The sequence below is a fragment of the Salminus brasiliensis genome, chromosome 15 (assembly GCF_030463535.1).
Source record: "Salminus brasiliensis chromosome 15, fSalBra1.hap2, whole genome shotgun sequence".
NCBI lineage: Eukaryota > Metazoa > Chordata > Actinopteri > Characiformes > Bryconidae > Salminus > Salminus brasiliensis.
In genome coordinates this window covers 34,699,037-34,710,554 of record NC_132892.1, presented here as the reverse complement: position 1 = coordinate 34,710,554, position 11,518 = coordinate 34,699,037, and the positions used below count along the sequence as shown (strand labels likewise).

The 11,518-nt window shown below is 45.2% G+C and overlaps 1 protein-coding gene across 1 annotated transcript; it reads right to left on the bottom strand.

The window, feature by feature from the left end:
* Window positions 1–55: 55 nt before the first annotated feature.
* On the bottom strand, window positions 56–10,596 carry LOC140535680 (uncharacterized). The gene is made up of 14 exons (XM_072657117.1): window positions 10,516–10,596; window positions 9,095–9,121; window positions 7,369–7,658; window positions 6,367–6,466; window positions 6,246–6,277; window positions 5,501–5,531; window positions 5,330–5,404; window positions 4,339–4,416; window positions 3,941–4,028; window positions 2,804–2,945; window positions 2,445–2,550; window positions 2,226–2,356; window positions 1,680–1,775; window positions 56–1,472 (listed from the first exon to the last, which is right to left on the bottom strand). Exons 1-14 carry the CDS (start codon window positions 10,538–10,540, stop codon window positions 1,089–1,091), a joined length of 1,605 nt encoding a protein of 534 aa, XP_072513218.1. The 5' UTR covers window positions 10,541–10,596; the 3' UTR covers window positions 56–1,088.
* Window positions 10,597–11,518: the final 922 nt, after the last annotated feature.

The window sequence follows — 11,518 nt, the reverse complement described above, 5'->3', positions numbered from 1 at the left end:
AAATAAGCATCTTCAATCTTTTAACTCAGAAACAGGAGGCGAGCGGACGCGTCGCTGTAGGAACGCTTGAATTACAGCTTTATTGTACAGAATGATTCAGCAATTCATCAATGTGAAGTTTAACTTCCAGAGAAATATCAAATACAGTGCGCTGCATGTGTGTGTTACAGAGGGGTGCGTCAACAGCCTTGAACAGAAACTGGGTTTCTACATGTATCTATACGTATATATAACCTGTGAGAGAATATCAAAATCTCAGTTTTAGACCCGAAAGCTAACTCTAGACGTCCGAAATCCGAAAAACAGGACGAAAGTTCTTCACCACTGCAAAACTGAGAGGCAAGAGTGAGACAATTTTAAAACGCGGGGTTGGGGATCGTTTCGTTAAGGAATGCCAAATCAATAACTGTGGCCACCCCAACGGCACAAGCTCGGCACAAGCTCGGCCCAGTTTGGCTGCATCTAAAACCACCGTCTGCGGCCCAGGAGTTTAATCAATCGGATGTTTATTCAGAGGTCTCAGCTTCGTGAAATCGGACAAATACACAAAAGATTAAGCTACTAACTCCCTGCCATACAAACAGTGAACTATTCACAAACATGCTGGACTTCCAGACTATAAAAATAAGGTCTCATGAAAACTGCTTGGAAAATACAACCTTCATCCAAGCTTCATCCACCAAATGTTTAGAAGCACAGAGCCTGAAATAGACACGAGGTACACAGAACCGAACTCAAACACACTGATTTTCCCTTAAAAACGAAGGACGTGTAAAATTACAGAAGAACTGAAAAATCGAGAAGATCTGAGATCGCAGTCACAACATCTGCAACTGAAGAAAACCAAATAACAAAGCACTGCAGTAGAGTTTAGCTCAGCACTCTCAAACCTAAACCCAGAAAGACTGCAGAACCTCAAACAAACGGGGAGAAAAACAAACAAATAGATGAACATCTTGGATTTCTGTGGACCGTTTGGTTTAGCAGTCCAGGAGTCCAGCTGGCTCGGTCAACCCCCCAACCCACCAACCCCCCCAGAGCTCCAGAAGCTCACTGAGGACCAGCAGGTCAGGGTCTAAATCACCTGCTCATTCGGCTGTTTGTAAATCTTCCTCTTCCATGATCTCCTCCTTTTCCTCCTCCTCCTTCTCCACGTTCTGCTCTCCTTCCATCTCCTCGGCTCCTTTGCCTTCCTCAGAGCTTCCCTCAGCTTCAGGCTTCTCATCTTCATGTTTCTCCTCCTCCTGAACCTCCTGCTGCTGCTCCTCCTCCTGCTGCTGCTGCTTCTCTGAAGCTTCTTCAGCTGCAAAGGAGTCCTCACCTGCAGTCTCCTCCACCCCTGCAGTCTCCTCCACCCCCTCCTGTTTCTCTCCCTGTCCGTCGTCTTCAGCCCGATCAGCCTCCGGAGCTTCAGCAGCCATGGAGTCCTCCAGGTCGTGGTCGTCTGGGTCTCCAGTGAAGGGGTTTTCTCCCTGAGATGGAAAGGAAGGGGAGACTCACCCAGCGTACTTCAGTCAGACCGTGATGGACTGAGTGTTTATGAAGGTCAGGAATCTACTGTCCTTCTCCTCAGTTCAACCCTTTGGTCACTTGCACTTAGATCATGTGTAAAGTGATGGACAGGGGTGCCTAATATTTTGCACTGAGGTGATGTGGTGTTGCATGCACGTGTGACGCACCTTCATGAACTTCTCCAGTTTGTCGCGGACGGGTTTGTGGTTGAGGATGCTTCGCGCCACCGTCAGAGCCGTCTTCTTGCACTCCTCCATCATGCACTAAAAGCAGGAAGCAATCAATCAATCAATCAAATCAAATCAATCAATCACACGCTCCATAATGTCGAAGCCTACTTTCTACTTGTACACCTTGCGGTCATAGTTGTGATCCGGTGGGCCGATTAGGGGCCGTGCACATTCTGGAGGGGGGTGTGTGTACCTTGCATTCAGGTGTTGTGAGGTGCTTCTGGAGGTGTGTGTGTGTGTGTGTGCCTTGCATTCAGGTGTTGTGAGGTGCTTCTGGAGGTGTGTGTGTGTGTGTGTGTGTGTGTGTGTGTGTGTGCCTTGCATTCAGGTGTTGTGAGGGGCTTCTGGAGGTGTGTGTGTGTGTACCCTGAGGTCAGTTGTTCTGAGGTAAGTGTCTGTGTACCTGTGGTCAGGTGTTCTAAGATGTTTCTGTGTGTGTGTGTGTGTGTGTGTGTGTGTGTGTGTGTGTGTGCGCGCGTGTACCTTGCGGTTGTAGTTGTGGTCAGGTGATCTGAGATGTCTCTGGACGAGGGAATGCTGCATTGGAATGTAGAGATTACACACAGAGCAGTGAGCCGCCTCCACTTTCCTAATGAAGTGCTCCATTCCGATTTCTGCAGAGAGAGAGAACCTTCATCAGGAACCAGAGGAACCGGAGGACCCGGAGTGTACGAGCAGTAAGAGGAGAGGTAGAACACACACCGCGGGTCATGTCCTGCTCTTTGTAGAGCTGGCAGATGGCAGCTTCGTGATTTGGTATCCGACTGACCGTCTTCTCCATGTTCTTATGCTTAACTTTCAGATACTCCTAAACCAACGAAACACAAACATCAGGGGGGTACCGGGGGTGGGGGGGTCTGAGGTGGTCTCCAGGACCAGGACCGAGTACTTCTGCTCAGGAGCATCCAACAATTAGGACCACCATTAAATGCTATCTCTTTGCCCTGGAGGTCTTTAACCTCAAGACCCTCGCCCTGGCCGGAGAGCAGTTTCCCGGTTAGGTTAGCGGTCACAGTGGTGGTCTGTGGCCAGATGTTTACAGACAGTGAAGACTCTGGTACCTGTAGGAAGTCCGTGGTGCGTTTATCGAGGCGGATGGTGAGGTACTTGAAGATGTCCTTGTGGAACCTGCTCTCCAGGTGGGTCGTCATGTCCTCGCTGTAGAAGCTGCGGAACTTGCACACCGAACACGCAAACGATATCCTGGAGACACAGGAGAACCGACCCTAGCTGTAGACTTGCTGCATGTCCAAAAGTATCCAGACAGCCCTTCTTATTAAGCAAGTCCAGCTGCTTTGAGGTGTGAAGGACAGCTTGTATGTTCTCCATAGGAAATCACTGACCAAGAAGCAGCCAGGATCACGAGGTCACCTAAGGGCTTTCTGGGGTGATGGTGGTGCTCCATTCATGGAGAACTAATCAGCCGAATCAGCAACATTAAGATGTTCTTGTAGGGCCTAATACAATCAAATCCCCCTCACAGCAATGTTCCTACATCTTGAATGAATCTAGCCTTAACAGAAGAGTAGAGACTGTAACTGCAGTGAAGAGGGTCAAACTCCTGGTTAATGTGCTTGATTTCAACACGCCACAGGTCTACATACACTAAAAGGACAAAAGTATTGGGACGCCTACTTATTCACTATATCTTCTGAAATGGGAGAGGGGTTTTAAAAAAAGATGATTCTGCTTTTTTGTTGGAGTAATACTATAACTTCTGTCTAGAGAAGAAGAAAAAGGCTTTCTAGTAGATTTTGAAGCAGCATGGCTGTGAGGATTTGACTGCATTCGTTGACAAGAGCGTTAGTGAGGTCAGGATGCTGAATGATGATCACCACCCCACCTCAACTCATCTAAAAGTGCTGGATGGAGCTCCACCATCATCATTCCAGAGAACACAGCTCTTTCACTGCTCCACAGCTCCTCAATGCCGGGGGCTTTATACCCCTCTGGAGCAGATCTCAGAACGAGCTTAATCAGCACTGAACTAGTACAGAAGCGTAAGCGTCATTAATACAAGCAGAAATATCATCTGATGGTCAGTAATGTTGTGAATATTGTGATACCAGTAAGCTGATAGTCAGATCCACCAGCAGGGAAGGTTCTAAGTGGTAGGAACCTCTAGAACACTGCTAATGGCTGCAATTCCCATTAAAAACAAACAGAAGCTGTAAATTGTGAAAGTGAGAAATTCTGACCTGCGGGCTGTGATCTTCACCCCCGACATCTCAAAAAAGCCTCGAATCTTCTTGGCTTTGCTGTCAGGGTGAGCCGATTTTCCCTCCTCTTCGAAAGAGAGAGAGAGAGAGAGGACGAGAGAGAATGAGATTATATATATATATATGTGTACAAATATATCAATAATTAATATTATTGATATGGCTAATCAGTACAGATGGCTAATAAATGTAATGTAAAGGAGATCGCCTTCAGGATTTGAGAAGATGCATGCAGTGGGGTAGGAGCGTCCATCATTTCTTAGATACATGAGCCTCGCAGCTCCAGTCTGAAGAGCAGCATTAGGAGAGTGTGTGTGTGTGTGTGTGTGTGTGTGTGTGGGGGGGGGGGGGGGGGTAAACAAGGAGGGAAGGCTCACCACCACCGCTCAGTCCTTCAGCTTCTGCCCTGGCCGAAGTTCCCGCCTGCTCGGACTCCTCAGACTGATCTGCTGCATCTATACGAGAAAAAAAGATCTACAGTTTCCACAGATTCTTCTACAAATACACAACGCATGTCCGAAAGTATTCAGACACCCCTTCTAACGAGGGAATTCAGCTACTTAAGGAGCCACCCACTCAATACCCGATGCAGAGACGTGAGAATCACTTGGAATGAGCTGGAGTAGCAGTGATGCTCACTGATGGCTGAATGCAATCAAATCCTCCTCACTGCAATGTTCCAACCTCTAGTGTAAAGGCTTCCTAGAACAGCAGCAGAGCAAATGCTCCAACTGTCAAAAGTATGTGGACACTGGCTCTTTCAGCATTTTTTCTCAAATCAGGTTTGCTGCAGTGACCACAGCTACTCTCCTGGGAAGGGTTTATTACACTAGATGTTGGGGATTTGATTGCATTCAGCCCCATGAGAGCGTCAGTGAGGTCAGATACTGGTGTCTGAGGGTTAGTTCTGCCACTCCAACTCACAGCTGGAGCCATTACATGTCTCCGAGATGAGGAATGAGGCTTAGTCAGTCGTTCCAACGTGGTCAGCTGACCTTCATAAGATACTTTTGACCGGTTGTCCAGATCCAGATTAATCCCAGGTGATCTGAACTTCAATACTGTCCAATATTTGGGTTGAAGATATGGGTTGGTCTCTGGAGTACACATTAAGCCAGGACTTGGACTTAACTTCAGTGCTAATGGTGTTAGATCCCATTAGATCCCCTGTTTACTGGAGATACCAGCTCACCAACCCTTTCCCAGAGTGTTAGCCCCTCTCCCAAACAGGAGTTCAGCCCAGCCCTGGACTACAGGAGTGTTTAGAATGGAGGTTTCACCAACTCCTGGAAACCAGCCCACAGTGTATCTAAGGTCTGATCTAAGGTTCCTGTTCAGTACATAAGAGGGCGCTACAGAGAGCCGTACCATTGGCAGATGCTGGAGCCTGTTTCTCCTGCAGCTTCTTCTTCAGTTGGGCGAGCTCCTCTTTAACAGACAAGACTGAGAGGAGAGAGGGAAAAGAGGTCAGAGCTGAGGCCATGAGGGCTTTGAGAAGAGCAGGTAACAGAGGAAAACTGGGGAGTACTGCATGCTCACCACTAGATTTTCCTTCAGCTGCTTCAGAGGCCTAAACGAAGGGGGTGGGGGGGAATACACACATTTAATATAATTAAGCATTTCTATTTTTAAAAAATAAAATATAAAGGGAAAAAAACACATTTAATACAAGGGTGGTAACAGTGTAAAAAGTGTAAAAATGTAATTAGTGATCTTCAGAGCTATTATAATGATTCAAACTTAATCCAGAGTGAAGAAATCATTAAATATCTTTCATTCTGAACAAAGAACGAGAACTTAATAAACCCCTCTAATTGGTGTTGGGTTGAGATCTACGGCACTAGTGAACTGATAAGGTAAGCCGACTGATTCGGCTGTGGCACAACAGGTAACACCGCTACCTGCCACGGAGCTACAACATCATGTTGAAGACTGGGGTTCGATTCCCGGTCTGGGAATCTGGACTACGACAGTTATAAGACTCCTTGGGCAAGACTCCTAACACTACACTGGCGCAAGGCTGTTTATGAGTAACCTTGTAAGTCACAGGGGGTTCTCCAGGACCTTTCATTTAGAAGACAGGTAGAAGTTTGAGAAGGCTCTTAAACCCCAGTTTTCACAATCCCACAACTCCTCCCAACACAAATCTGAATATCTTATTGTTTTGGCTCTAGTGGATCATATCATACATTGGCCCAACGCTGGATAAGAGCGTCAGCCAAATTTTATAAATGTAAATTTCACTGCCATTCAAATCATTTACAAGAAAAAACGAAAAACTCACAGCAGCCGAAGTCTCCTGCTCTTCTCCTGGATCTGTTGGACACCAAGACAAAGGGAATAAGGATACGAGATAAAGACAAACCAAAGGAGAAACAGTGTCCAAGGCGGCGGACAGCAAATACCATCGTCAGTCCTGTCCTCTGCAGCCTCAGTCCTGCCCATTTTAGAGTCCGGCTCATCGGTCGCGCTCTCGGACTGCTTCCTCTTGTTCTGTCCGTCCTGCTGGGGTTCCAGGAGCAGATCAGTAAGACAACTCTCAAACTCTCAACGCTGAACATTAACGTCCTGCCAAACACACACCCCCATTTGCTTGGTCTGGGCTGGTCCTGTCCTGGAGATATGCCACCCCGCAGATCCTTCGCCCACGTTCTAACCTTGACAATGACCCTGAACTACATGAGGCGGGATACCATTCGAACCGGTCATGGTCTTGGATATCTTAAGCCAGAACTTCTGAGGGACCTATCAAATTCCACAGGGTGGCAGAGGTCCAGAAGCAGGACAGCTCATCTTCGGGTTGTACTACCATTACCTCACCCATCACACTGAGCTCATCGGCCGACAACATGGAGCCTCTGCAGGTCCTTAGGGACCACCAGACGGTTCAGATTTTGGCTCCATCCTAATATCTTGCTAGTTAGGCTGGAGAGCAAAAAAATCTGCACCTTCTGGAGGCCCCTGAGGACTAGCCTGAGAACCACTGCTCTAGACCAATCACTCTGTAGAACACATTGAAGGCCTTGGGACTTACCAACAGTTCCATTGATTACAATGACAGTAGAACTACCCACTCATCTACTCAAGATCTAACAGTGGGGAGAACCCTAGTTAATACAGTACAGGATGATGGAGAACCTGCTTGGTTTACAGTTGGTGAAGAACGTCCAAGGAGAACCAGTAAGCATGTATTGGACATGTCAGAAGGGCGGGCGCTATGGGAAGTGGTTGGAGACACTACGTTAAGGTGTGGCCTTAGAGTGACGAGTTTAAGATTACAAGACCGTACTTTTCACACGTATCTCCACTGCTCAGGATTGGCAGGCTGGAGCGGTGGTTGGGTAGGAAGTAGGGGGGGATGGTGGGGTTTGATGGTTCAAGTCCAGCACTTTGCTGGAGGTACTTACTTTCAGGGGTTTTTTACGGTTGCGCTGTCGGTTGGGCCTTCGGCCACCTCCAAACTGCCATTCATAGTCCTGGGAGCCATGCTGAGGCTCCCAGGGGTATATGCGGTGGGCCAGGAGTGACGGCAGCTTGTTCTGCCCTCCGTTGCGCCCACCTCCACCCCCAGAGAAGGAATCTTGCCTAAAGCCAAAGCCGTAACCCCGTGGCGCTCCACCCCTGCGCGGGGACCTCGGCCCCCAGCCAGGGCCCGAGAAGCCACCTCGAGTTTGCCACATGTCAAAATCGCCTGAGCCTGAGAGTGGAGAAGCGGGGTTATCATCAGGAGGAGTCACAGAAGCAGCTGAACATCTGTAAGGACTCTTCAGAAACAGCTTTAATATAGAACATCATCCAGCACCAAGACATCGGAGCACTGCTGAGCCACGAGGGACAACAGAGGCTTCAAATATCAGATTTACACCAAATTATGTGTGTGGGTGCGAACTGTAAACGATTATAAATAAACTATGATCTGTAGGGGGGAATTTCTGATCACAATAACTACTGACTATAGTTTAATGACTTATTCCTTCATATTTCTGGAGGAAATCCTTAAAGTTGACCATCATAGGAGGATTAAACTTACCTCTTGTTTCCTAAACTTACAAGTAGGGCTGGGCGATATGGTAGAAATACTATATCATATGTTTTTATTATTTAACCAAAGACTAAAAACATCAGTATCAGATTCTTTTAATCTACAGATCAGATCCTCTCTGTACTGAATACAGTGATTTATACTCAACATCTGCAGCTCTTCATCTAATGAACCCTTCAGTCTAATTACACTGTTAGTGATGAAACCTGCAGCTGATCAGTAAGCAGTAATAACAGTCTCCTCCATATTATTAGAAATGCTTATTATTATCACCATAACTAAAATTCATCACGATTCGATAAAATATCGTCATATCGCCCAGCTCTAGTTACAAGGTACAGGGTTGTTTAACAGCAGTGTTTAAGAATCTGCTGCTGCTGATGTGTTTAGTCACTGATTACATGCATGATGAATAATATCGGCTTTAAATATCGTGATCTAGCAGGGCTGGGCGATACGGTAAAAATACCAGATCATGATATTTAGACTTTAGATTTTTTTGCGATATGTGATATTTATCATGATATATATTATATGACTAAATATAATACTAATATATAACTAAAATCATCAGTAACAGATTCTTATAATCTACAGTTCAGATCCTCTCCTGTAATGAACCCTTCCTGATCCTCTTCATCTAATGAACCCTTCAGTCTAATTACACTGTTAGTAATGAACCCTGCAGCTGATCAGTGTTTATTAACACTAACAGTCTCCTCCATATGATTAGAAAAACTTATTATTATCACTATAACTCAAATTATTACGAGACGGTAAAATATCGTCATATCGCCCAGCTCTATGATCTAGTATTTTTACAGTATCGCCCGGCCCTAGTGTTACTACAGCATACTGTGTTCTACTGACCATGCTGTTCGTGTTACAGCGATTAATATTAGATTAATATTAGATTAGGATTAGATTTTAATTCCTAACATTATAATGTTTCTCATGTTGAAATAAACTGAAATGGAAACAATAAGAAAAAGCGCCACATTTTAACCACTTATTTTCACTGTATTGAATAAAGTACTGAATCCAGACTCTCTGATTCCGATTCTGCACCAACATGCCTTCGTGTCTCTCACCTCTGCCTCCTCTCCATCTAGGAAACCCTGTAGAAAAAGAAAGAGCATTAGATCAGCAGCTATTTTAAGCTCTGATCCTTAGTTTTTACCGCTGTGCCCTAGAAGAACCTGTGGGCGCCCTCTAGCTGCCACTAACGGCACTACTGGTCTGCGATGTGGAACATGAGCACTAACAATATCTGTGGTTCTGGAGCTCTGAATGTGCTTGGGTGAAACACTCCCACCACGTCTTTACTCGCAAATAACCAACGTCTGATTATAGAAATGTACTAAAAACACAGACTTTACTTTACAATATTAATTAACAGCTCATCTAATCTAAACTGTGACTATTAATTATCCAAATACAAAGATCTGATCAGAACTGATAGTGTAGAAACTGAGACTGGATCAGAATTACAGATAAATATAATATTAATTCAGACAGTGATGAACACAAATTCTGATATTTCAGCTGTGAATATCGGCCACATCGGTCCGATACCAGCAAGGAAGTCAGAATCAGACTGGATAAAGATCCGATCAGCTGGAAATGCTGTGCGTTTAAATCAGTCCTGCTTCAGATTTCCTCTACGATCAGAATCTAATAACAGAAGCATAATTAATAATTAATAAATTCATTTAATTTACTAACATCATTAATGCGAATCAGGTTAAACACTGAAAACAAGCAAAGACTTAATAATACAGTTTTCATTTAAAATTACAGCAGATACACTGCATGGCCAAATGTTTGTGGACACCCTTTTTAATGAATGCATTAAGCTGCTTTAAGCTGCACCCATTGCTGACACAGATGTGCAAATGCACACACAGCTTGTCTAGTCCCTGTAGAGAAGAAGAAGAAGTACTGCCAATAGAATAGGACCATCTGGAGCAGATCAGCTCCATGCTGCCTAATAATGCCAGGCGTGGGCTAGAGGGGTATAAAGCCCCCCAGCATTGAGGAGCTGGAATGATGGAGGTGGGGTGGTGATCATCATCATCATCATCATCATCATCATCCTCCTCCTCCTCCTCCTCCACCATCCTGACCTCACTAGTAAACGCTCTTGTCGCTGAGTGCAATCAAATCCTCACAGCAATGCTGCTGCTGCTGCTCCTCCAGAATCTAGCAGAGTCTCTTCCTCTCTGGACAGCAGAGCCAGTCACTCTCAGCTCTCTTTAACACCCCTGACTTCAGGAGAAACAATGAATGAGCAGGTGTCCCAATACTTTTGTCCAGGCAGGGTAGCAGAGCGGTGATGCAGCCTGTTAGCCTAGCCTAGCCTAGCCTAGCCTAGCAGCTCTCAGTAAACCTCGCAGTTCCGAGCAGCGGAGCTTCTGCCCGCCGTAAAACACAGCCACCCGGGCTTACAGCAGCGCCGCGCCCCGCCTTCAGCTCCCAGCTGCGGAAATCCTCCTCCATTAAACACAGTTACCTGAACCAAACCCGCGGCCGGCCATGTCTACCCCTCCTCCACCAGCGGCAGCGCTTCTTCAGCGCCTCTATGAGACCGCAGCGCTGCGCCACTGCGCCCCCTGGCGCCGGGAGGGAAGAGGCAGTACTGCGCTACTGCGCAGGTCTGTGCGCTCGGCTAAAACGTGCTGTAGACGTTATTAAACCTACAGCCTTAACATAAACACCCTGCAAAAGGTTATAAGGCCATAGAGGAACCATTTTTGCTCTATTAACAGACATATTTATAAAAATAAATAAATCAATTAAATTAAAATAACCTTTAAATTAACCATAAATGATTTTTTTTTCATGCAAAATGCATCTTTATCTGTCTTAAAGTGGTTCTTCTATGCACCAGAAATCTTTGTAGCACCTTTATCTTTTAAGATTTGAGGAAATAAAATAGTACTATTACTGTATTAGATTACAGGACTGCGCAACACCGCCCCTAGTGCTTTGGATGAATGAGATTGCAACGTTCAAACGTTATTAAACTTACAGCCTTAAAATAAACGCCCTACAAAAGGCTCTAAGGCCATAGAGGAACCATTTGTGCTCCATAAACAGACATATTCATACAAATAAATAAATCAATTAAATTAAATTAATCTTTAAATGATTTTTCACGCAAAAATGTGTCTTTATCTGTCCTAAAGGGGTTCTTCTATGGCACCAGAAATCTTTATAGCACCTTTATCTTTTAAGATTTGAGGAGAAAATAGTACTATTAAATTACAGGACTGCACAACATCGCCCCTAGTGCTTGGGATGAATGAGATTACACTACTGTGCAGGTCTGTGCGCTCTGTTAAAACGTGCTGTAGACGTTATTAAACCTACAGCCTTAACATAAACACCATACAAAAGGTTATAAGGCCATAGAGGAACCATTTTTCAGAAACAGCCATATTTCTAATAAATAAATAAATAAATAAATACAATAAAATAACTTCAAAATGATTCTTCACACCAAAATATTGTTT